Source organism: Metarhizium robertsii (assembly GCF_000187425.2).
Source record: "Metarhizium robertsii ARSEF 23 chromosome Unknown MAA_Scf_1, whole genome shotgun sequence".
Classification (NCBI taxonomy): Eukaryota; Fungi; Ascomycota; class Sordariomycetes; order Hypocreales; family Clavicipitaceae; genus Metarhizium; species Metarhizium robertsii.
In genome coordinates, this window is record NW_011942149.1 from 33,503 (window position 1) to 59,772 (window position 26,270).

The following is a 26,270-nucleotide window of genomic DNA, read 5'->3' on the forward strand; positions in this document are numbered from 1 at the left end:
AATACATGTAGTAATAGATGGACATGGGACGATCGAGTAAGCACGTCTGACCACCATCATGAGGCTTCTGCCTTGTTGGCTCCTATACGAAGAGCCTACCGACAAGACAATATCAGAGAAAGGTTCCATCTCGCTCTCCCTCGCATGCTCTTGACTTTTCCTCCCCCCCCGTCTTCCCTCTGCCCACTATTCATAGTCAAGCAAAACCAAGCCGAAAGACAAAGCAGCTAAACCATGGACAAAAATCCCGAGCTCATTCAGGACGGGAACTGGATGGGTGATGACGCACGAAACATGCCGGTGCCTGTTTTCCTTATTCATGACGGTGGCGGTACTACATTCGCCTACCATTGCCTAGATTCTCTGTGTAGGCCGACTTATGGTATTTTCAATCCCCATTTTCGCAACGGACAAACATTTGAGGGCGGCGTGTCAGGAATGGCACGTCTGTATACCGGAATCATCAGACGGACTTGCGCCCGGCCTGACTTCCCGGCCGAGCGCAACTTGGACCGAAGTGTGAATATCCTCATCGGCGGGTGGAGCATGGGCGGTCTCTTGAGTCTGGAAATTGCAAAGCTGCTCACTGGCGACGGCCGAGTCAAAGTCATTGGCGTGTTGATGATGGATAGTATGTACACGGTTGATCCGCCGTCGCTTCCTCTCGACGCTCTCGATAACCTGGACCCGGGAAAATCAAAAAATATGTTTCTAAGCATACAGGCCATGAAAGAAGCAATTCGAATCATCCGTCAATGGGATCCTCCCGTTTGGACTGGTACCCAACGTGACCAGCGGCCTCGGGTTTCGTTGCTGCGAGCTCTCGACCCAATACCAACAGTCACTGGTAGGGTACATGTTGCAGATATTTATCGAGACAATCAGACTCTGGGATGGGATAACTATGAGAAGGACCTGTTTACCGAGGTCATGGATGTACAGGGCGACCACTTCGGCATGTTTTCATTTCAATATATACCCGAAATCTCGAAAGCGATTAGAAGATGCCTCGAAACGTTGGAGGTCTTGGGTCATGTAGCTCATTGAGCGGTGAATTGGATGGATAGTGACGTTTCCCTCTTTTAGACGTACTTAGATTTACACTGATGCCTTTTTATCTTGGCATCAATTGACCACATCATGTCCGATATCCAACGGGTGGACTCTCTTTCTGCCATTGCCGCCTGACTCCTGAATAGATACACTGCTAAATAGCTTCGCGATAGCCTGACTCTTCAATTCAAGAATATCCAAAATGCCCAACACCTATACCGTCACTCGCTGACGAGAAGTGGTCAGAGGTTTCCAAAAGCAGCTTGGGTTGCATTACCGACTCTAGGGATGCAACTTCGGGGGGACAAAGGATGTAGCCTCGGGCTCAATTGAGGCTCAGGTCGGGTCAGCCGGAACTTGCTTCTACATCCAAAGACGCTTTCATATTGATAACAAATGGCACATCGCCAACGGCAGCACCAACCTCGCGCGTACTAAGAGCTGCGGTGTCTCCCTCTATATGTTTGAGCTGACATCGACATATAATGTCATACGACATACCGTGGGTCACCTTTCCAGGGAGATAGACGCATATCTTTCCTTTCCATGTAAGCCAGTCTCACGTCATCCGCCAGGAAATAAATCCATCTACGAAGGCCCAGAGTCCGCGGCCGAAACAACCCCCGTAACCGTAGTGCTGATTCTTGTATTATGGCGGCTGGTTATAGTGATACATCGGCCGCAATGCCTGAAGAGTACGAAATTGTGGTCTTCGGGACATTGTCCAGAGATAACCGTGGCCCTCTTCAGTAAGACCCCGGTTGTTTCGTTAAATATGTATAGAATTACAAGAGAGAGCTGTGACTTTGATCCGATAAGACCGAGCGAGGTGGCAAGCTGTTTTACGTTCAGGCCACTTCTTCAGGTTTAGTAACAAGTATGAGCATGCGGATAGGGGTGCCTCTATCTGTTGACCAAATTGAGGCTCACTTTGATTTCAAATTCACCATTATAAGTAGAGACAAGAATTTTAGAGCAAGTTTCGTTATTATTGAAGACCATCCTCTTTATATTTTCATCCAAGACAACAAGGACTAACACTCAGCATCATTCAGCTTAATCCTGACTCCGTCATATCATGTATGAGCCCGTGGCGATTGTAGGGACGGCATGCCGATTCCCTGGTGCAGCAAATTCGCCGTCTAGGCTATGGGACCTGTTGAAAGAGCCTAGAGATGTCGTCAAAGATTTCCCATTAGAAAGACTTAATATGGGAAACTTTTACAACGACAACGGCGAAACGCACGGCCGCACAAATGTTCATCACAAATCATATTTACTGGAAGAAGATGTTCGGCACTTCGATGCTGCCTTCTTTCGTATCAACCCCAAGGAGGCGGCTGATATGGATCCTCAGCAGAGGATGCTCTTGGAGACGGTCTATGAGTCCTTCGAGTCGGCGGGGTGGTCTCTCAACCATGTTGACGGTTCGCCAACGTCGGTGCATGTTGGAGTCATGACAGACGATTATACCCTGATTTCATCCCGAGACCCGGATATGCTGGGGAGTCACGCGGCTACCGGGTTATCTCGGGCCATCTTGTCCAATCGCATATCTTACGCCTTTAATCTCCAAGGACCGTCCATGACACTTGACACGGCTTGCTCGAGCTCACTGGTCGCCCTCCACCTTGCCATTCAAGGCCTTCACTTGGGCGAGGCTGTTCAAGCTGTGGTGGCCGGAACAAATTTGCTCATGGACACGATTTGGTACATTGCCGAGTCGTCCATGCACATGCTTTCTTCAGATTCTCACTCTCGTATGTGGGATAAAGACGCTAGTGGATATGCTCGAGGTGAGGGCTGCGCTGCTGTGGTGCTGAAGCCGCTCAGTAAGGCAATCGCCGATGGCGACAATATAGAGTGTGTTATCAGAGCAACGGGCGTCAACTCTGATGGCCGCAGTAACGGAATCACCATGCCAACTCCAACAGCACAAGCCGCCCTGATCCGAGAAACATATAGGGTAGCAGGCTTGGACCCCATGACCGATAGATGTCAGTACTTTGAGTGTCATGGCACCGGCACCCAGGCCGGTGATCCTGTTGAAGCCCAGGCAATCAGAGATGCCTTCTTCCCCAATGGGCAGCACAAGGAGCATGACATTCTTTATTGTGGCTCCATCAAGACCATCATCGGTCATCTCGAAGGCTGTGCTGGATTGGCAGGACTGATCAAAGCCTCGTTGGCAATTCAAAACAAAGCGATCCCTCCCAATTTGCATTTCCATCAGCTCAATCCGCGAGTTGAACCATTCTACAATAACCTGGAAATACCCACATCGCTTTTGCCTTGGCCAGAGACACACAGCCAGCCTCGCAGAGCAAGTATCAACAGCTTCGGCTTCGGCGGGACAAACGCTCATGCTATTCTTGAGAGCTACGAGCCTTCTGATGCCGCATCTCCATCCCCCCTTTCGTCAAGTGTACATACCACTATGGTCGGGGGAAGGCTGGTTGGACCATTTGTGTTCTCGGCCAGAACTCCCAGTTCACTGCTCAACTCGCTCAAAAAGCTACTTGGTCACCTGCGTGCAAACTCGTCCCTGGACCTTGACTCTTTGAGCAACAGTCTACACTCCAAGAGATCGGTGTTCCCGTATCGAGTTACTATCCCCTCAGCTTTGGATCGCGATGACTTGATTCAAAGGTTGGAGGACCAAGTCAACACTGTAGCAACATCGACTCTTAGCCCGCTTGGTGGTGGTGCTGGCGATGAGCCGAGAATTCTTGGTGTTTTCACTGGCCAAGTAAGCCAAACCTCGCCGCCATGTGCATATTTGTAGCCCCATGATGAGCACATATTTCTAACGATTAAATAGGGTGCACAAGCGCCCCGGATGGGCTACGCACTGCTGCAACATTGCAAACTCTTTCAAGACTCAATCAGGCAGTGTGACTTGGCGCTCAAATTGATCCCAGACCCCCCCGAATGGTCTTTAGCCGAGGAACTGGCTGCTGATGCCGCAACATCACGCGCGTCGCAGGCAAAGTTCTCGCAACCGCTCTGCACAGCCGTCCAAATTGGTCTCGTTGACCTTTTACGCGCCAGCGGAATCCGCTTCTGTGCTGTTGTCGGCCATTCATCTGGTGAGATTGGAGCAGCATACGCGGCAGGACTCCTTACCAGGAGGGATGCCATGGGAATCTCTTACTATCGAGGCCACGTGGCTCATCTCGCCCAAGGAAACGGTGGGAGATCAGGCGGCATGATGGCGGTCGCCACGTCCCTTGATGATGCCATGGCGCTATGCTCTGAGAAGCAATTCAAAGGCAGAATCACCATCGCAGCCAGTAACTCTCCTTCAAGCACAACGCTGTCTGGCGATGCAGACGCCGTCGTGGAGGCCAAGAGAGTCCTGGATGAGCGCAACATCCAAGCCCGAGTTCTTCAGGTCGACACAGCCTACCATTCACACCAGATGCTTGCATGTGTAGACGCTTATGCAGCCCATCTCAAACAACTCAATGTGCGTGTACAGACGCCTGCAAGTGATGACGACTGTCGCTGGTATTCCAGTGTAAAGACCAATACGGATATTCTCGCCAACCCTCCAGAGTTTGGGCTGGAGGGCCAGTACTGGCTTGACAACATGGTGCAACCCGTCTACTTTTCGGAAGCCGTCAAGTCGGCCGTACAAGACGCATCGACAAAGTTTTCCGCTGCAATTGAAGTTGGGCCTCATCCCGCCTTGCGAGGCCCGTTGAAGCAGACCCTGACGCAGTCTATTGATTACACTCCACATTATGCTCCTTTGCTGAGTCGAGATGGAGACAGTATAGAAACATTCTCAGAGGCACTTGCAGCTCTTTGGACTATTTCCCCGTCTTCGATTGACTTTGGTGGATGGCGAAGAGCGTTTGGCCTTGTAGCCCAGCCGCAGACCATCAAAAACCTACCACCGTACTCTTGGGATCACACGCAGATTCACTGGCGAGAGTCACGCGTGGTTCAGAACTACCGTCTCGGCAAACAACTCCCCCATGACCTCCTCGGCCGCCTGTGGAATGATTCCCAGTATGAGCAGGTATGGCGCAACATCTTCCTGCTCCACGAGATGCCCTGGCTCAAGGGGCACGTCTTTCAAAACCAGGTTCTGTTCCCCGCGACTGGCTACATTAGTTTGGCTGTGGATGCCGCCAAAGCCTTTGTCAAAGGAAGAGCGATCAAACTGATCCAAGTAGAGGATTTGTTGATCACTACAGCATTAGCCATTGGCGAGAGGGACGAGGTCGAGGTCTTGTTCATCATTCGCAGTCATGTCTCGCCCCAGAACGTTGAGGCTGGCTGTGTTTTGGAGGCCGAGTTCGCATGCTACAGTTATCCTGATCAGCGCGATGCCGACAGAACTTGCCACGGCCGGTTGCGTATTCACCTCGGCGAATTCGAGTCGGCAGACTTGGCGCCGGTCTGCATCTCCGAGGTCAACCTCACCCCGTTCAACATTGACCGATTCTATGGCGCGGCTTCGGAGATGGGCTTTCAATATCAAGGTCCTTTTCGTGGACTGACTTCGCTCAACAGATGCTGGGGTCACGCCAAGGCAGTTGCCTCGTGGTCTACAGAAGATCTCAATATTGACTGCACGCTGCATCCTGCCATTCTAGACGTCGCCCTTCAAGCAGGGCTTTCAACCTTTTTATCTGCCGCTGAGAACTCCATGGCCTCCTCTTACCTTCCTGTTGGGATTAAAAGGGTTGTCGTAAATCCAAATGAAAGGTTCCGGGGTCCTAATCGCTCGACCAACGTTGACATTGAGGCCTACATGGTGAGTAGAGGTATTGGGAAGCTGATGGAAATCGACATCAACCTGCGTGATCAAATGAGCCTTCATGGCGATGTGTGCGGAATTCAAATGGAGGGTGTCAGTTTCAAGGCCATATCGGACCCGCAGCCCTCAGACGATCGGAACATTCTGGCCAAGACAGTTTGGGGTCTGGATGTGGCATATGGCCTGATTCATCCGCTGGCAGATGCCGTTCCATTGGGACCACCGCTTTATACGTTGGAGGATTACGAACGCGTCGCGCTGTTTTATCTGCAGTCCTTGGCTCATTCGGTGAACAAACAGGAATTGGAGAGACTGAAGCCACAGCATCAGCAGTTGATTTACTATATCAACGCAATTATGACCAAAGTTCGCACAGGCGACCAGTCTCACTTGCGAAGAGAATGGCTTGAGGACGATTCAGCTACCATTGAAGATGTACTAAGCCGGTATCCTGGGGATGTTGACATGGCAATGCTGAGGGTGAATGGGGAAAAGTCCATCTCTTTGCTGAGAGGGGACTACGAGTCAACAAATGAAGTATTTGAGATGTCGTCAAAGTCCTCCTACCAGGATACCCAAAGCTTTGTTTTATGCATCCAGTTCATCTCTCAGCTGGTACGTCAAGTCAGTCATAAATTTCCCCGGACCAACGTTCTTGAGATATGCACTGGCACTGGCAGCGCTGCCGCCAGCGTCTTTGATGCTATTGGTGATGCGTACGAATCTTACACCTGCGCCGGTTCCTCGGAAACAGTCCTCAGCAGACTCAAGGAGTCTCTGGTTCCGACCGACTTGAACAAAATTGGCAGCTTCAGACACATTGATTTCGAGACGGACCTGACATCCCAAGAGGACGATCTGGGGTTGTACGATGTTGTCATTGTGACCGGTTTGTTACGTGCAAGCCCAACTCTGGCACAAGTTGTCCAGAACTTGCGACGTGTCTTGCGCCCTGGGGGCTTCTTAATCTCCATGGCGCTTACAGGCTCCTCGCTTCGACCAATTGCTCTCATGGGCGGATTAGAGAACTGGTCGAGAGGTTCCAACAGTCGAGTAACAGATGGATACGCCGTCAAGACAGGCGACCTCGACAAACTGCTTCACCGATCGGGGTTCTCGGGTATTGACTGCATTTTACACGACCAGCCTGATTCGCGCATGCACGGGGTGTCCGTCTTTTCAGCCCAAGCTGTTGACGATCGCTTCGAAATCCTACGAGATCCCCTTCTTGCTATGGGTATGATCCCGCCAAACCCCGTGACAATCATTGGAGGTGAGACGAGCCAAGTCTCGAGCCTCATCAGAGGTATAGACAAGCTCCTGCGTGCTTGGGCACCAGAAATCCAGGCCTATGGGCGGTTCGATGAAGTGGACATGTCTCGCATCCAACCAGCATCATCCGTCATAGTCCTCCAGGAACTTGACAGGCCGCTGTTCTCTTCTTTCCCGACAGAAAATGAGATGGAAAATCTCAAGGAGGTGCTGGGAACTTGCAAAAACACATTGTGGGTAACATCGGGCCGTTTGGAGAATGACCCATATGCAAACATTATGATCGGTATTGGGCGCTCACTCAGGCTTGAGTTGACCCATGTGAGCCTCCAATTTCTCGATTTCGACGCACAGGATGAGTGGGATGTACACGCGCTGGTGCGCCAGTTTCTTCGCCTCGTATTCTCATCATCTTCGCCTGACACGACTGAGGGGATGCTGTGGAAGGAAGAGCCAGAGGTTGTTATAAAGGATTCGCACATGATTGTGGACCGAATAGTGGTGAATGATGAATCCAACGAGATCTACAACTCTGGCCGTCGCCGGGTTGTGAAGCTCGTTGGGCCTGATGAGCCCATTGAGACTGCCCAAGATGCTGATTCACCCGAATCCCAACTTGTGTGCAGTCGTGGCATTGACATCTTGGAGGGTGATATGCCTGTCCATGTCAAGTTATCAGTTGCTTTGCACAGCGAGAGCAAGTTCCCTTGCTTTCTCTCCTATGGCCAGCTGAAATATGGACAAGAGACAGTACTGACCTTGTCAAGGAAGGATGCTTCTATTGCTTCTATTGGCAACAACTCCATTGCCCGCTCATCCCTTGCTCAGAATTGCGATGCGACGACTCTAGTCAACTTGGCAAGCTGCTTGATTGCATCACACATAGTTTCCCGCATACTAAGCGACGGAACAACCCTTGTTTGCGGTGCATCTCAAGAACTAGCCAGAGTGACATCTTCCTTGGCCGCGAGGTCCGGGCGAAAAGTGTTGTTTGTCAAAGTCACTTCAAAACAGCAAAGTGAGAGAGCAGAATGGATTTCCATTCATCCACACCAATCGACTCGTAGCATACACAAGTTGATTCCTTCTGACACAGCTGCTCTGTTCGATTTGTCTCAAACGGATACGAAAGTTGTGTTGCCATACTTGCCAGCTAGCTGCACTATACAAGGATTTGACACCAGAAGCCTCACGCAACAATCGGTCGAGGAAGCTATAGAAATCTATCAGATGCAACAGGATGTCTTCCGCACAGCCTCAACACCCACCATCGTCGACATTAAGGACGTACCGCAAAGGCGTAATGCCAACCCGGGACATCTCTCTGCCGTGACAAAATGGGACAGAGAGGCACAAATTAGTGTAACACGCCAGCCTCTTGACCCAAGCACCCTCATATCACCAAACAAAACATACTTTTTGGTGGGCATGGCAAGTGACCTCGGTCAATCTCTGACGTATTTCCTTGTTCGTGGCGGAGCGCGGTACATTGTTCTGTCCAGCCGAAATCCAAAAGAGCAACCCTGGGTAAAGGACCTCAGAAGAGATGGCATCGACATTCGTGTGGTAAAAATGGATGTGACAGACCGTTCTCAGGTCCGCGAGACGGTCTCTTTGCTCCGTCGCACCATGCCGCAGATTGGTGGTGTCACGAATGCCGCTTTGGTGCTGGAACCTGGAGTGTTTGCAAATCTTTCGGCGGAGAGTATTGGAAAACAGCTCCAGCCCAAGGTCTCTGGCACAGCTCATCTCGATGATGAATTCAGAACCGACAAGTTGGATTTCTTCATGGCTTTTGGGTCCTTGCTGACCGTGTGTGGCAACGCCGGACAGCCAATGTACCACGCAGGCAATACATTTATGATGAGCATGGTAAGGAACCGAAGGCGACGTGGTCTGGCAGCATCAATTCTCAACTTTGGGATGCTGGTAGACGTCGGATACGTGGCCCGATCAGATCGATCTGGTAGTTCCAACGTTGAGGAATGGCTCCGCTCCTTTGTTCCAACGGCGTTATCCGAGGCAGACTTTCACCATGTCATACTCCAGGGAATCGTTGAGGGCAACCCAGCCACTGGGAGTGGTGAGGTCATCATGGGCCTCGAAACATTCACTGATCGGGGACAGGCCGTAAGGCCATCATGGGTTGATTCAGCTTTGCTGTCCCATATGGTGCGCGTTTCCAAATCCATTGGAAAAGAAACAATAGACAAAGCGCCGGCTTCAAACCAGCAGTGGGAGCTGGATCTGGAAAACTCCAGTTCAGTTGACGAGGCAATTCCACCCATCACTGAGTTACTGTCAGCCAAGATTGAGTCCATGATCCACGTTTCGTTGCACTCAATCCATCCTGATGAGCCCTTGTCTCATCTAGGCATTGATTCAATCAATGCCATAGCAATTCGCAAGTGGTTCCGGGAGAAGATGGCCGTCGACATTTCTATGCTCAAGATTTTTGGTAGAGACTCGTCTTCTTCTATTATTCGAACCGTCGCCGAACAGTATCTCGACAAGAAGTCGACCAAAAACCCCGAGCCCGCAAATGTCAAGACACAACCCACACCCCAAGGGGAGGTTCGCCGCGAATCGGCGACACTGATGCCCAAAGCAACATTAACTGGCGAGACACAGCTAAATACCTCTGCCATGAGTACTCCTACTACCAACTCTATCAAGAATGAAGCATCACCGACCTCTTACCAGCAATCAACTACAGAATCGTCCATCGTGACGCCAGAGCCTGAGCTAGAATATCTTCAATCAGAAAGATTGTCATATGCACAGTCAGGATGGTTCTACTTGAACACAATCTCCGAGATGCCGTCATCATTTAACCTCACCGTAAAGATTAATATCAAGGGTCAGCTGAGTGTTAACAGGTTCAGTCGGGCATTTGATGCAACGATGCTTCATTATGACGCGCTTCAAACATGTTTCCTGGCGACTGCAGAAAGCTCTGAGCCTAGACAGCACGTAATTAAGAGAAATCGGCAATCTCGGCTTACGCTATTACATTCAACAGCTGAAACTGGAGCGGCGGACGTCAAGAAGGCATTCGAGGAAACGGCTAAACATGAGTACGATCTTTCGATAGGAGACACGCTTCACGCCACACTGATTAGTCATGGCGAGCAGTCTCATACTCTGGTTTTGGGATTCCACAACATTGCTATTGACGCATTCAGTATGGCTCATTTGATGGGTGACATTGGCCGCGCATATCAATTTGCACCTCTGAGTCCAAATCCTACGTCATATCTCGACTTTACGCGGCAACAATTCGACGATATCCGGAGCGGACGTTTTGTTGACAGCCTTGAATACTGGAAAAAGCTTCTGAACCCCGCCCCGGAACCTCTTCCATTGCTCCCCCTTGCAAAAGTCAAAACAAGACGTCGACAACGAGCATACGGTCATCACTACATTGAAACGGTGTTGGACGGCGATTTAGTGCAACGCATTGACAAAGTTATTCGACATCAACATGTCACTCCAATGCAATTTTACTTGTCCGCTTTACATGTACTGCTTTGCCGCCTTCTAAACATTGACGACTTGTGCATTGGGGTTGTGTTTAACGGTCGTGACCCAACGAGTAAGTTTGGGGGCACCATTGGGCATTTGGCCGATGTCCTACCGCTTCGATCCAAAGGAGTCTTGGGCAAATCATTCTTGAACGTATTAAAAGATACGGCCCAGACTCTGCAGGACTGCCTTGACAACGCGAATATTCCGTTTGCCGCCATTGTAGAAAAGATGCGGCCCGAGACAAGTGAAGGCAATATGCCCATGTTCCAGATTGCGTATGATTACCGGGGAGTTCAGGAGAGCAGATTGAGCCCCATGGGAGGTTGTACCTTGACCCTGGGCGAGCTCAACTATACGACTTTGTACGATATGACAGTCGATGTTCTCCACACCGCCTCTGGGGATCATGTACTCAACATGAGGTTAAGTGATGATTTCTACTCCATTGAAGCCACACAGTTCATGATGGAAACCTTTATCAATGTACTCGAGACTATAAGTCAAGAGCCCACGGCTTCTGTCAAGGACTACAAGCTGTTCAGCAACGCTCAGATACAACAAGCCGCGACTGCTGCCGAAGGATCAGAGTTGCAGTATTCATGGCCCAATTCGCTATGTGAAAGATTTTATCAGGTCGCTACCAGCTTCCCAAAGTCGGTTGCGGTCAAGCACGGTAGCGAAACCATCACCTACTGCCAATTGAGGGCAAAGGCAGGTCTTTACGCCAGGATTTTGATCGAAGCGAACATTACCAAGGGATCTCGGGTTGCTGTTCACTGTGAACCAAGCATTGAGTTTTACGCAGTCATGTTGGCAGTTTTCCATGTTGGGGCTGTCTTCGTTCCCCTTGATGTCAGCTTACCTGCTGCAAGACGTAAAACCATATTGAGAGCATGTAACCCGGACGTCCTCGTCTTTCACAGAGCAACCGCAGAGAGCGCAATCGTAGAGACTGCAGACCATGTCATAAAGTCATTCGATATCACGAAACTCGCCCAGGATCGCCAACAGGATTCTCCTATTCCCAAGCGTGTCCCTTGCGAGGCAGAATCCGATAGCTGTATTCTATTCACAAGCGGTTCGACCGGCGCACCCAAGGGCATTAGACTCCATCAAAGGGCCTTGATGACGTACGCAGAGTTTGCGAGCAGAACCCACGGCTTCGGACAGATTACGGTTTTGCAACAAACATCATTTGGCTTTGACTTGTCTCTGGCTCAAATTTACAGCGCCTTCACCAACGGCGGGATGCTCGTGGTTGCGCCCGTCGAAGCTCGAGGGGATCCGGACATGCTTTCAAGGCTCATGGTGGATGAGAAGATTGAGTACACAATGTGCACCCCTTCCGAGTATGGCTTGCTTCTTACATATGCCGACGCTGCCCTACGACAATGCCGCTCTTGGCGCTTTGCAGGAACAGCCGGAGAGGCTCTCCCCCAGCTCGTGGTTGATGGCATACGAGGTTTGAAATTGCCCAATCTGACCCTGACCGACTGCTACGGTCCTACCGAGGCTTTCATTGTGACATGTCGAGATATACCGGTGAGGGCTGCTGCTAGCTACGATAAGAGCGAGGACCAGAACGGATCCGTCGGCCACGCCCTTCCAAACACATCGATTTACATCACCAGTGAGCATGATGGGAGCTTGCTGCCTCAAGGCATGGCGGGCGAAATATGCATTGGCGGCGCAGGGGTCGCTAATGGCTATCTCAGCCCTGAGATGAGTGACGCCAAGTTCGTCAAGAACCCATTTGCCACTGCTAAGCAAGTAGATGCAAGATTTAGCACCATGTACAAGTCTGGTGATCGGGGCATTCTCCATCCAGACGGGTCAGTCATCTTTCTTGGGAGGACTCGGGGCGGCAATGCAGTCGTCAAGTTGCGAGGTCTGCGCGTTGACCTTGGAGAAGTCGCTGGCGCAGTCTTGGAGGCAGCACCAAACGACTTGATCAACGCAGCCGTGACTGTTCGGGGCGATGCGCAACTCCTCGTCTGCCACGTCGTCTTTAGACACGGCAAGACTTTGAGCAACGAGCAGCTTACTCAACTTGTCCGCACGATGACGCTGCCACGCTACATGATTCCATCGGCCATTGTGCCCCTGGAGCGTTTGCCAATGACACCGAATGGAAAACTGGATACGGCAGCTCTAGAGGCCTTGCCGCTCCCTCTACTCTCAAGACAAGAACAAGGTGAAGCCGACATGACGGAAACGGAGGCTATTCTTCGCAACCTGTGGATTAATATTATTGGCGAAGTGGCAGAGTCGGCCGACATCGGCCCAAGCTCTAGTTTCTTCTTGATAGGAGGAAATTCTTTGCATCTAGTTCACTTGCAGTATGCTATCAGGGCCAGGATAGGTGTCAAGGTGCATTTAAGAATTTTAGAGCAGGCGGTAGATTTGAGAGCTATGGCGAATATAGTTGACAAGACAAGCCGGGCTTGTTTTGTGGCCACATAATCAGGCAGGTTTTGAATTTGCTATATATTTTTTTCTTTCTTTTTATATAAGAAGCTTATTAGTTTATTCTGTCTGAATTTTCTTTCCTTTTTAACATGGACGGCTTGGTGAGTTTGCTGTTGAGGAGAAAATGCAGGTGTATAGGCTGAAGTGCTCACCGGCGCACGGAGAGAGACTATACCCACTGTAGGTGGTGCAAATAAAAGCCCTAGGGGGAGAAGGTTCGTTGCTAGCTGTGCTGCCAAATGACCTTATGGCGTGTACGCTCTGGAAGGGGGATAATGGCATGATACTTAGTCTGAGGATGAGGTTAATGCTTAAAATGGCCCTTTATATCACGGGTAAGTTATAATACAGGGTAAGCCTAGTAAATATTACTAGAACTAACAAGTAAAGGCGGGAGTATAATATTTAAATAGCTTAAAAAGTATAGCTTAAAGAGTATATATATACAGGTTAATAGGGCCTTATTTATATATACTAAAAGTTTATATTAAGAAAAAGCAATAATAACACTATCTTTATTTCAGTAGAGTAGTTATTAGGGCTGAATTAGCTATCGCAGGAAATAATACGGTGTTAGAAGGACTACTGCTAATAAAGTTAAAGTAAAAAGTTATTTACCTAGACTGGCTAAAACTATAATAATAAACGTAAAGGTAGGGTTATAGCGAATATAAGGAACTATTAGCTTATTAGTATAGTACTACAGTAAAAAATAATATAATTTAAAGGAAATACCACAGTATAAGAGAAGTTATTCTTAGGTAAGTTTCTTATATTTAAAAAGAGCATATTTATAAGCAATATAATTTAAGCAGCAAAGCTCTAGAGCTAAATATATACTATTTGTTAGGGGTACTTAACGTTAAAGTAACAGCAGCATAATAGGGAATCCTGGCTGTGAAATACACATAGCAGAGTAGTAATAACAGACTTAGTTGCGGACATGGCAAGAAATACTCTAGATAGCCGCACTGCCCCAGATCAGCAGCCAAGGAGACAGTCGACCGTCGGGGTGTGGGGGGCTTACGGGTGCGGCCTCCGCGTTTCGATTAGCGAGATCAGCTTTTGAAGAGGTTTCGCGACGAGAAGAAGCGGAAGCAATCGTAAGGGCATTACCCAAACTACGTCGACGGGGGCCCCAGCCACGACAGAATACTATAGCGTAGCGGCGTTTCGAGTACAGGAGGTCTCTGGATAACATCATGCTACTGTCGAAAGCGTGGGAGAGAGATCTGGTAGGCAACAAAGTACCCGAAGAGATGACCGCTGCACAAGCGAGGCTGCGGAAGCTGAGTAAGAAGGAAGACCGTTGGAGACGCAGGCAAATCCATCAACTTCCTTGCGGGGTCGGGCTGGGCAACAAAAAAAGACCAAGTAGAGGACAAGAAACTATAACTAACAAGAGACGAGGGCTTTAACGGGAAGAAACTTTTAGTGTTAAGGTACGTCCAGAAAAGCCTTTCGTACCTTAAAGTATATATACATAGCCTTTGGCTGAACAAAGATATTCGTCGTGCTACTTTTACTTTATTAAGTCCCTCTAGTCCTTTTCCTTCCTTTTCAGTTTACGTGCCTCGCTCCTGCCAGAATTGGAAGCCGTTACCTGAAGTGGTAACCCCATTTCGGGCGTGGCATGTGTTAGTTGAGCGTGCCTAGCTCAAAATACTTGAGCCTTTTGAACTAACCCAAATCTCAAGCTTGCCACAGTGTGGTCCCTGTCCGCTATAATATTGTAAAAGTCTAAGCGAGTATATTGATAAATAGCTAAGAGACTACTATAAGAATCTAAAGCTGAAGAAAGAGAAGAACTAGAAACCAAGAGCTCGAAGAACTCTTAAGCTCCTGAGAGGGGCGAGAGCGCAGCCGAGCTATTCTTGGGCCTAGTCCGTTATAAATGTTACCTCCCATACCAGCAGTTGTCAATTGCCTCCCCGCCTTGTGTGTTGCTCTAGTCCTAAAGTCGCCAGAGTTCTATAGGCATTCTAAGAACTTTGGTCCTTGTTGCCTTGACACTCGCTAAACTCCTGCATAGCATTCTCTCTGCAAGTATCGTCCTTGCAGAAAGCATACTTAGATGGAAATATATCAAGACACTCTTGAAATATAGGTGGGGCTGGTCGCTTTGGCTTTTGTCGTGCAGGCTTGTTCTTCTCAGAAGTGCCCTGCCCGCCCTCTGACTTGGCCGATTGGAGCTCCTTTTCTATCTCCTTCCACGATACCATCTTCCCATCTTTGCCAAGATTCCTGGGACTATAGCACAATGGCTCCCCATCAAAATTTTTAAGTTGTTGAACTTTGCACTCTTGTGGTTCGTCTCCGCTGGAACGCGGAAACTCTGTATACCACCATTGTGGTTTAGTTCTTTTGCAGTCGAAGTCTTTGTTCGCATAGTGGATCTCCTGTATAAGGATAACTTCTTCCTTGGGGCAAAATTCTCCATGCCTAGTAAGGTAGATATTCCGATAGGCACAATTATTCGCGCAAATGAATTCTTTATCGTTAATTTGGATGCCGCGAACTTCGCCGCCGAGAATCGCGTTGACCCCCGCGGCGGCACTTAGCAAGAATAAAGGGAACATAGTAGTAGAGAACATAGTAGCGTGATAACTTGAAGTAAATGGATAGTAATATGCGAACTTGAATAGGTTCTATAGATTCAAAGAGTGCAGGTTTATTCTTTTAGTTTTCCTGAGTAAAAGCTGCTAACCCTTTAATCCCGGGGATACTAACAGAGCTATATATAAGAAAAGATAAGTACGAAGGGAAAAATTTAGCTGACTATCAAGCATAAGTAATAACTATAACCCGCCCCTCTTTAATGACTCAGGACCGGCCAATCCGATAACCCTAGATATATTAATATTGGGGATTAGGCTGGGTCGTTTTTATGCAGCCTATAATAGTGGCGTGACTGTCTAGTATTCTCTAATATTATAGCCTGTTATGCAAGAGGCTTTAGTATATACGTAAAATTAACCTTTTATACTAGCAAGGCTTTATTTAAAGCGCATAAATTTCTGTATATAATAAAGCTAGCATAAATATTATATACCCACCTCTTATTAAAGCGCATGAATACCTGCTTATAATAATGCTTTGCATAAATATTATATACCCACCTCTTATTAAAGCGCATGAATACCTGCTTATAATAATGCTTTGCATAAATATTATATACCCACCTCTTGACTCGTTAGTAAGTCCCTTGTTGTTGCTGTGCTCGGTATCTTATTGTTGGGAGCTCACTCTATAACCACGATGGCCCTCTGACTGTCAGCATCACTGCAGGATAAATGGGCTCTTAGCCCCAATTTGACTCGAGAACATGCCTCCAGCTACCGGACACAATACCCTCCATCGACGAGAATATCCGCCCCAGTGGTGTAAGAGCTAGCATCGCTGACGAGGTAAACAAAGGCACCCTTCAACTCCTTGGGATCCGCTTGGCGCCCCATGGGAATCATGCTGTTCCAAACATCGAGGATGTCATTCCCAATGCCTCCTGCCAAGCCTGTATCAATGTACCCTGGCGAGACACTATTGACCCTTGCAAACCCCCGCCACTCGTTGGCCAGAGTTTTGGCCAAGTGAATACAGCCTGCCTTGGCGACACTATAGCTTCCAAATTCGATGGGCATGGCGGCGACATGCCCGCCGATGCTGGCATTAATCACAAAGGAGCCATGACCCTGCTTTCGAAAGTGAGGCCCAATGACTTGCGCACAGTAGGCCGTGCCGTTGAGGTTAAGGTTGATGATTCTGTCCCAGTCTTGTTTGGAAGCATCAAGCATGGTGCTGTGATGGACAGCTCCGGCATTTGCAATGAAAGCGTCAACTTTGCCAAAGTCCCGGATCACATCACGGACAAGCTGCTCGACACTGGCATAGTCGGATATATCGCAGCGGTATGCTTTAGCTTGAACGTCGTAGTTGGTTATCAGGTCGGCGATGTTGGCATCGGCTTCCTCCTTTCGCGACGTGTAAGTTATGGCGATATTGGCGCCCATTTCTGCACAGCCTCGGGCCGCCTCAATACCGATACCCTGAGGGCCTGAGGCGCCGGTGACAATGACTACCTTGCCCTTTAGACTAAGAAGGTCAAGAAGACGGTGGGCGGCGGGAACATTGAGAGGCATGGTGGCTGCTTACTTGCTCTTGCTTCTAAGGATGGGCATCCTAAGCGGCACAAGGCTGGTCGATGCAAGTATATATGTATTCGCATCAGGCGGGGTGAATTGATATAAAGACTGTGGGCGGATTTAGGAAATATTCCTTCCTGCGTAAATCCTGCGTGCGCTCGGCCCCATAGCCGGTAACGCGATAATAGAGTTCAAGCTTCAAACGGTAACAAGTGACGGTGGGCCGTTAAGTCCGAAGGGACAAGACGACGGACCGCATGGACCAGACTAATTCATGGCACCTGGGGCCATGGCGCTTCCGCCAACTCGGCGGAATAATTCAGTCACTTTCATCCATCCAGGCATCAATTGACCCCGCGCCGATTCCTCTTCTGTCCCTCGACGCGACGGAGTTGTCATCCAACAAGAAAAGCCATACCTCCGAGGAATGCCTGCAGCATGGACGTCATCAACGTCCGGCCCCCGTCCCGCGCGCCCGAGGCCGACAGGCCAAGGAAGCGAAGGCTTCGAAAAGGCACGCGAAGCTGTTGGGAATGCAAGCGGCGCAAGGTCCGTTGCATTCCATGCTCCGAGGAAGGGGATGCGTGTCTCGGGTGCAAACGCCGAGGTGCTCATTGTGTCAGCCAAGATGGCCCAGTCCCGGACGAATTCCCCCGACCAGCCGATAAACACGCAGAAATGGCAGAGCGCATGGAGAGAGTCGAGGGACTGCTAGGGCGGCTCGTCCAGAACGTTCCTGTTTTGCGTCGTAGTCCTGCCGCGGCCCATTCAAGTTTGGACATGGCCGGTTCTACGGCCTGTTCATCTTTGCAGGTCACGCCACCGGTTCGTCTCGCGTCACGGGTGAGCAGTGAACGCTGCAGTCTAACTTTTTTCTTCTTCTCTTTGCTAGGCCTCTTGTGAACATCGCGGCGTACGTGCAACTCACAGTTCGGAGCCAGCTTTCCAGACGACAGACTGTCATCCCCCGACTCCCGTCCCCGATGCCTCTTACACGCCCAAGCTTGGACAGATATCGGCTCTTCTCTACGCAGCGCTCCCCTCGGCCCAGGATTGCCGCATTGTTTGTCAGCACCGCAAAGGCTTCGCAGTCTTCTTGCATCAGATGCTGATTCGGCCATATTCTGAGCTTACCCGCGAGGACTATGAGCCGGCCGCAAACCTAGCAACCTTGCCCGCGCCCAGCGCTCATCCCGTTCTTCTTGCTCGCCATATGCTCATGCTTGCCGCGTCTCTCCAACATGTCCACTCCGACTTCCAAGATCCAGCCTGCGGGCTCTCGGAGTCTCCGTCCGCTATGATGGAAAGACTGTTCAACACCGCCTCCAGTCTCGTTACTGCCAATGACCATCTTATGCTCTCTGTGGAAGGAATAGAGTGTCTGTTGCTGGAGGGCTCATTCCAGGCAAATAGTGGCAACTTGAGGCGAGCATGGCTGACCTTCCGCCGTGCCGTGGCATTTTCCCAACTGATAGGGCTCAACGCCAATGCTCAGACCCCAACCACGCTCGATCCTGCCACCAAGGCGATGCCACAATTCATCTGGTTCCGCATTATAAGCATGGATCGGTACCTATGTCTGATGCTCGGCCTGCCTCAGGGCTCCCCTGACGATAGCTTTGCAAGCGAGTCGGCTCTGGCCAGCGATACTCCCATGGGACGTCTCGAGCGGATGCATTGTGTAATAGCTTCTCGCATTCTCGACCGCAACCAGCGAGGCCTAACCACGTCCCACGACTTGACCACAACACGAGAAATCGACCTCGACATCCAACGGTTGGCGCAATCCATGCCGCCCCGGTGGTGGCTGCCCCCAAACTTGGCCAACCTCGCAAGCTGCGAATGTCGCGACGTCTTCTCGGAGACGCTCCGACTCATCAACCAGCTGCTGCACTACGGCCTGTTGAACCAATTGCATCTACCATACATGCTTCGCGCCTCGCTGGATCCCAAGTACGTCTACAACAGGGTCACCTCGGTCACCTCCAGCCGTGAGATGCTGACCCGCTTCATTGCCCTTCGCTCCTCCAACTTGCTTGCCTTGTGCTGTCAATCTATAGACTTCTTCACCCTCACGGCAGCCATGACCCTCGTCTTGGCTCACATTAACGCCAATCAGCATGCTGGCCATAGCTTCATAGCTCATCAGCGTTCCAGTGATCTTGCCATGGTGGAACAAGTCATCGACATTATGCAACGCGTCACCGAGCTTAATACCGATCCCCTCCCCCACAAAGCAGCACACCTTTTGGCCCAACTGCTTGCAGTCGAAGGCCACGCTGCGGAAGGATGTACGTATAGCACACAGAGTGTCGATGCAGCCGAGAGCGTTTCTCCGTCTCGGCTGAGTCTGACCGAGGGCAGCCTTGGCACAGACGCTCCGCATGCATGCTTCAGTAATGACTCCTCCGTATTGTACATCCATATTCCACACTTTGGAACCATCAAAATAGCTCGCGAGGGGCGCATTTCTAGGGAGCCAGCAATTTCGGGCTGGCCGCAGGTCTCTAATGACCGTGACGACGAGCGGCGGCCGCAACCCAGCAGCCCAATAACAGAGGCGCCATCAAACAGCAACTTAGCAAGAATACTTGGCTCTGCCGATGGCTCAGCTCTCGATCCACTCGTTCATAATACAGTCGCTATGGGACCGAACACCACGGATCCCCAGCCAACACAGCGTCACCAATTTCACTCATCATTTACAGGCACTGCCCATGCACTCATGCAACAGCAGCATGCCGGACAATCAAACATGGTTCTTGACACAAATAATTGGGTCTTGCAAGGCGTGAATGTCTTCTTTGACAGTTTGTTGCAGGGAGCCGACGGAGGAGATGCGGATATCAGATAGAGCATCTGACAGACGAGCAATTAGATGACCCAATCTATGGACTAGGCTGGTTATCCCGACTCATTGGTGAGCCATGAGTTAACGGGAAGGAGGTGAAACTTCGCTCCGGTTACCGTTGCCCAATTTTTGAACCCTCAAGCTCACATGCCGAGCAGCGATCAGAAACGCCGTGCACAACAGCATGGACGAGCCTGCAAAAAGCTGCGCGGCCAAATATTTACCATTCATCATGCTGATCAACTGGCCACCAACTGGAGGGCCAACCAAGCTAGCGAAGCTGACAACGGAGAACACCATGCCCATTCGAATACCCAACTTACTCATATCCAGCGTCAGGGAACTCAGGGCGGCAGGAAACAAACTCTGAAGGCCACCAGTTGCAACGCCACATACACCAGTCCAGGCATAGATACCACTGACGTCGTGGACAGCTGGCCAGCAAAACAAGAGAATACTTGTACATGCAGCAACGGGGATGAATAGATTGATTGTGCCTACCCTGTCCGCTAGGCAGTTCAGCCCCAGGCGGCCAATGATACCGATTCCATTGAGGAGCAAGAGTAAATTCAACGATTGTGCATAGGAAAATGCCGGGTTGACGTCCGTACGGGAGAAGGAAGCAACGAAGAATAAGGAAAAGTAGAGGCTAAGAAGGCACTGCAAGTGGGATATAAAGTTAGGAGGTGGATTCCGATTGCGTTGACTTGTACAGGGAAGGTACTTGCAAAAAATGATGCTATTGTGTAAAATACATATGATGTCTCTTTCAACGCCATCCAGTCCAGCAAAGGGCCAGGTCTCCGAGGTGCGATACGAGGGCGCAGCCAGATATTCACCATGATAAGTAATACAAGCTGGATAAAGCCGATTATTCGCATGAGCCACGGGAATCCGAGGGACGGGAGAAGCTGGCGGACCACTGTGGGATATATTAGGCCACCCGTAGCTGAGCCGCAAGCCGCGATGCCAATGGCAGTAGCTCTTCTCTTGTCAAAATACGTAGACAGGACTGTAAGCATGGGGCAGAACAGACACCCGTTGCCGATACCTACAGTAACCCCCAGCGCGAGGAAAAATTGCCAATATCGGCAACAAAATGATGAGGCAAATAGCCCAACGAGAGTCGATGCTGTTCCGAGGAGGAGTAGGGGGCGAAAGTATCCCCCGTCCGTCAGACGACCAGTGAAGGTGCCCAGGAAGAAGAGCAGAAATACTTGCATTGAGCCTATCCAGGAAATATCGAAGGGTTTACGACCGAGTGTCTCGACAAAATAGGCCTGGAAGGCCCCGAAAGAATTGGCAAACCCCCACGTATTCATAACCACAAAGTGTGAGCAGAGGACTTGGTGTTCCGTACTAGTTAGCCTAGAGAATAAAGCCACGATCGCGCTTAGCACTATTTTCCAATGTATATTCTCACCGATTATCCACGCCCTGATGCCTCCATCTGGGGCAGGTCCAGAGTCACTGGTATCTATTGCATCTCGGCCAAGAAGCTGGCTGATAGTTTGCTTCGTACGACGCACAGTTCCATGTCGTGCATGCAAGGCACAATTGTTGCTTCCGAGGTCTTGGTCCGTAACGACGTTTTTGCCATGGCCGCAATGTTGAGCCATCTGGGCTAGCGTCATGCTCTTTTATAGAGAAAGGGAGGGCGTAAATGATGTAAGATGACGCTGAACCAGACTCTGGCCCACGAAGTATGCAGAGCCCGTATTTATGCCCGTAAAGACGAGTTCGACTTTGCCGATTCTTATATTGACACTAATATGCCATCGCCCGCACAAGCATTCGCTTTGGTCCGCGACTCGGCGCCACGGCTTAATAATGACCCACTTATTTCGGCCGAAGCGTCGGAACATGCGCAACCGTCCTTGAAATGACAAAGCATACCAGACCGATGCGACCAAAGCATAAATTGACGGCTCTGTCGTCGTGTTGACGGGGCATCAGATTCTTTCACCATGGAATATCAATTTGTTCGAGTTGATCCGTCGGACCCCAACTTGCCATCGCTAGCAGCCCAATACAAAAGGCTGCGCCTTGAAGCGCTCAAGCAGTCTCCTCATTCCTTTTCTTCAACGTACGAAACCGAGTCTCAATTTCCCGACGACGTCTGGGTTTCACGCCTTCAACACCCGAGAAAGGAAACATTTGTATGCGTAGCCACCTTGGAGGGCGAAAGCGAATGGGTTGCCCAAGTTACCTTGCGCGGGCCTCTCTCCGCCGAGGAATTCCACCTTTCAGAGTCGGGACAGCCGCCGGCAGCGCCGGATGAAGAAGAGGAGAAATGGCAGATGCTCAGTTTGTACAATCTGCCGAGCCATAGGGGAAAGGGCCTCGGTAAGCGACTCTGCAAAGCAGCGTGCGACTTTGTCGTCTCGCGTGGTGGGGTGGCCCCGACGATTACAGTCCGGTGCATGGTGAAGCCTGACAACTTGGCCACACTTGGCATGTACCAGTCACTGGGGTTTGAGCAAACAGGGTTTTGCACGCTAGAGGAGGCTCTAAGGGCAAATGGTGATGCCGACATGATACCTGAGGGGGTGTTGGAAAAGAAATTCACTACAAGGACGGGAATTATGTTGGCACTACACCTACGCAGAGAAAACTAGAGATAGTAGAATGAGGTCGCCTGCTTGTGGTTTCTGCCTAGCTGACAGGATAATTCAAGGGGCTTGCGGACCCGTGACAGCTAGATACCAGGGCAGGCTGATCAGTCAACTTGAAACTCAAGCCGTCTTTACACTCTCATTTTCATATTTTACTGTTTTTTACAAGGGTTGCCTCAGGCCGCTTAGGCTCATCGACTTCTTGTAGTTATAGAGGCATCTGATCTCTCAAGTCTCTTAGGAAACCGAGCATCTTCGATACTTCAAAGTTGCTTATTAAATTGAACTTTTAACCCAACCTTCCAGGCCTAGTAGCCCTGCCCTTGTCACACACAGCTACCGGCGCCGGTAAACTGATAAGGGCGCTGGGTAGTTCGTAGAATGAGCTGTCTATGTGACAAGGGCTAAATGCTTGGGGCAATATGACTCAATTCATCTAGTAACAGGCTTTGGTATCAAAGGTCCTTGGTTTTCCTCAAGGCCTCGGTCGCCAAAGACGTCTTTGAATATAAGAAGTCGGTGAGGGACTTTGCCCTAGGTCTCGCGACCGTAGCCCTTGTGTAACAGACGACACCTGCAACTCGGCGGGTTGAAAGCACCAATCAAATGCACCAGGTTTAGTCGCAGGCTCAATTATGCTGACTTGAGTCACCTAAACTCTGTACTGCCATCCATTCCTGTGCGATCTGAACGAATTGCTGGACTACAGACTCGAGTAAGAACAACCTAGATCATGCAGATTCAGGTCTACTGTCCAATTTTAGACCATGTAGAGCCGCGAGTCATCTAGGCTAGGGAGGACTAAGTCCAGAAGACACTGGTTGAAAAGTTGCCTTGCACCAAATTGTAATCCCGAGTCTCATCCATGTGATCGCAGATGCTGTAGACCTATATCTGGGAGCGTTCAGAATATATTCTCTGAGTTTGAGGTCGCGATTATACAGTTACGTGTACTAACTTAAGCGAAATGAATTTAATTTATGTAAATCGGACTAGGTCCGGTAGCCCGTGACAGCGGGCAGCAAGCTCTCTACTATGTGATGGTACAGAAAGCTATCATTCTAAGAAAAGTCAAAGAGAGAAACTATGGTAGAACGTTAATTTAGGTTTGGTAACTATGTAGCAGAGAAATATAAAACATACCATTAAGGACTGAGTTGAGATAGGTGACGGGCGATATGGCCGCAGGATCCAGCATATCCAAATATCCATCAGGTCTACGTAGAATATTAGCACAACTTGAGACACGAATAAACAAACGACAAAGAAGACGCACACAGTCCCAAGGGGAGATATATCATTAGCTCCGAGTCCAGCCCAGTTCTCATTACCCGTGGTGCTAATACCTTCTTCTCGGTCCAATGCATTTCGCAGCTTAACCAAAGCCCGAATGTGGCGAGCAGACAGCCATTCCCGGTTATTGTCTGACAATAAAGCACCATCGCCGGCGGTAGAGTCTGATAACGAGAAGACGTCGATTACTCTTTGTTGCAGGCCACGGCATTCGGGATCGTTACGGGTCTCTTCCCAGGCGCAAAGTAGCAAGGTCGAGCTCAGAACAGTGTGAACCATTGACCAGCTTCGTAGTGGAATAACGCTGAGGGCCTGGAAGTCCAGGAATGCTTTCGACGCATCTATCAAGCTCGCCTTGGCACGAGTACGAAGAATGTCGGTGTGAGGAAGCGGTGGTTGTGCCAGCGATGTCTTTATAGCTGGGCGGCACAGGACGGAAATGAAGAAGGACGAATGCATTCTTAATGCGAGGTGCTCGAGATGCTGCTGGATCGTCGTGCAGTTTTCCCAGGCCCGAAGATAAGGCTGGCCCCGTTGGTAAACACCATCAAACTGTTGCAAGCCTTCGATGGCTCGGTTGACCTCTGCAACGGCAAGAGTTTCAGGCCGCATTATGTCGAGATTTAGTCGACAGATAAAATGCATAATTTCCGTGTACGACAGATTTTGTCGTTGAAAGAAGGAATCGTCCAGCGGCCATTCAGTTACTGACACGATCGGCGGGCGGTCATAGCAAAGAGAGAGGAGACTATCCTGCCACACAATTGTCGACCTGCGTGTCTTCTATCAGCTATCAACCAATGCTACATGGTGGATAAGTTGGACAAGGGAGATATTAGCCTCTCTCTTCATGGAGCAACCTACCAGAGCGCCCTTGCCCTTGTCCTAATGCACTCGGGCCAGCGAACTGTGTTTCGTTGGGCGTGCAGCCCCATCGCTTGGGCCAGCCGAACCGTTGTGCCGAGCATTGCCCAGGCGGAATCGGATTGACCCATATTTTGCAAGGTATTCCCCAAGATGAGAAGGGCTTGAATGGTGTCTAGCGATGGTCGGAAGAGGAAGTTGGCTAAGCGAAGGGCTTGAAATGACCGACTGGCTGCAACACTATTAGCAGAACATCATGTGGGTCGATTATTTTTTTTTCCTACCAAAGTCTATAGAGAGCTCCTGGCGGTGGGGATATTCGACATCCGAATAATGTGATCCTGCCGCTAAAGTGGCCAGCAAAAGACTTATATAGCCAATGGACTTGTTGGTGGCCCAGCAGTCAGAGATCTTGCCTGGGTCATGTAATTCGCCAGCAGCGTGAGCACTTAGATATGTGCATAAGTCTGACTCAAATTGGTCAATATCTACTATGATTGGGTTGAATGGATATGCTGTAGCCCGATAGCAGTGAAAGAATCTGGTTTCGTTAGTGACAATGTCCGTTGCTGCTAGCAGATTGGAGTATACTTCAAGACTTCTGCTCTCTGTGGTAGCACAGCCAGCAACAACTTCCATCTATCATGGGGCGTTTTGGAATCCATAAACGGATATATGTTGAAAGTGTTCTGGAGACCCAGGACCGAAGTAAGCTCACCAGCCACCGAGTCGTTGGCCCCGGATGCCCTCGACCCCAAAATAGAGACGAAGGAATTGTCTCCAGAGTACACGTAGTTTTTGGACGCCTCATCAGGTAGAGATGACGGCTCACAACTCACCTTCCCCGCTTCTCCCGGACAGACAGGCAAGGCCGAGCGAGCAGTCTCATCTTGAACCGGTGCCGCCACCGACGCACGCTGCGGGTGCATGGAGAGATGATACGTGCAGATCTGCGGGTGCTGTCGCTTTCGACAAGTCTGGCAGGGCACGCTCCCGTCACACTTGACTTTGCGTTTCTTGCACGGATAACAAGCAGAGGGCCCTCGCGCCCGGCGCTTTTGGCGGAGCACCCGGTCCGCCTCTTCATTGTTCGCAGTAACGGCACTCATGTCGCCGAGAATGCCGCTGGCTGCTCTTAGTGGCCGTTATGTGGCGTCGTCTGGTCTCAAACAGGCCGTTTTCATCAAAATGCACCGTCGACATCTGAGATGATAAATTTGAGATGGGACTTGTACTGGCCAACGGTCGAGTCCTACTACCAGACTTCAAAAGGCTTGCCACACGGGATTAGCGGCCCCCCTTTGCCGGGTGTTTGCCGGCGGTCACGTGAGCTGATGTTATAACTACATAATATTTGTTTTAAATATCAATCATCTTACTAGAATATTACTACCTGCCGGATAGCGGTATAATAC

At 50.0% G+C, this 26,270-nt stretch overlaps 6 protein-coding genes across 6 annotated transcripts; 4 read left to right on the forward strand and 2 right to left on the reverse strand.

Annotated features, from left to right (window-relative positions):
- Window positions 1–234: 234 nt before the first annotated feature.
- Window positions 235–1,047, forward strand: MAA_01625 (Thioesterase; the record flags this gene model as incomplete). The annotated part of the gene is made up of 1 exon (XM_007819623.1): window positions 235–1,047. One exon carries the CDS (start codon window positions 235–237, stop codon window positions 1,045–1,047), a length of 813 nt encoding a protein of 270 aa, XP_007817814.1.
- A 1,084-nt stretch (window positions 1,048–2,131) lies between these two features.
- Window positions 2,132–13,087, forward strand: MAA_01626 (polyketide synthase 3; the record flags this gene model as incomplete). Its single annotated transcript, XM_007819624.1, has 2 exons — window positions 2,132–3,802; window positions 3,875–13,087. 2 exons carry the CDS (start codon window positions 2,132–2,134, stop codon window positions 13,085–13,087), a joined length of 10,884 nt encoding a protein of 3,627 aa, XP_007817815.1.
- Window positions 13,088–16,428: 3,341 nt separating this feature from the next.
- MAA_01627 (L-xylulose reductase) lies at window positions 16,429–17,229 on the reverse strand (the record flags this gene model as incomplete). Its single annotated transcript, XM_007819625.1, has 1 exon — window positions 16,429–17,229. The coding sequence occupies one exon, from the start codon at window positions 17,227–17,229 to the stop codon at window positions 16,429–16,431; it is 801 nt and encodes a 266-aa protein (XP_007817816.1).
- Window positions 17,230–17,670: 441 nt separating this feature from the next.
- Window positions 17,671–20,086, forward strand: MAA_01628 (Zn(2)-C6 fungal-type DNA-binding domain protein; the record flags this gene model as incomplete). The annotated part of the gene is made up of 2 exons (XM_007819626.1): window positions 17,671–18,075; window positions 18,125–20,086. 2 exons carry the CDS (start codon window positions 17,671–17,673, stop codon window positions 20,084–20,086), a joined length of 2,367 nt encoding a protein of 788 aa, XP_007817817.1.
- A 1,964-nt stretch (window positions 20,087–22,050) lies between these two features.
- Window positions 22,051–22,701, forward strand: MAA_01629 (GCN5-related N-acetyltransferase (GNAT) domain protein; the record flags this gene model as incomplete). The annotated part of the gene is made up of 1 exon (XM_007819627.1): window positions 22,051–22,701. One exon carries the CDS (start codon window positions 22,051–22,053, stop codon window positions 22,699–22,701), a length of 651 nt encoding a protein of 216 aa, XP_007817818.1.
- Window positions 22,702–23,690: 989 nt separating this feature from the next.
- On the reverse strand, window positions 23,691–25,964 carry MAA_01630 (Zn(2)-C6 fungal-type DNA-binding domain protein; the record flags this gene model as incomplete). Its single annotated transcript, XM_007819628.1, has 6 exons — window positions 23,691–23,731; window positions 23,842–23,915; window positions 23,975–24,763; window positions 24,856–25,087; window positions 25,140–25,370; window positions 25,574–25,964. The coding sequence occupies 6 exons, from the start codon at window positions 25,962–25,964 to the stop codon at window positions 23,691–23,693; spliced, it is 1,758 nt and encodes a 585-aa protein (XP_007817819.1).
- Between the last annotated feature and the right edge of the window lie 306 nt (window positions 25,965–26,270).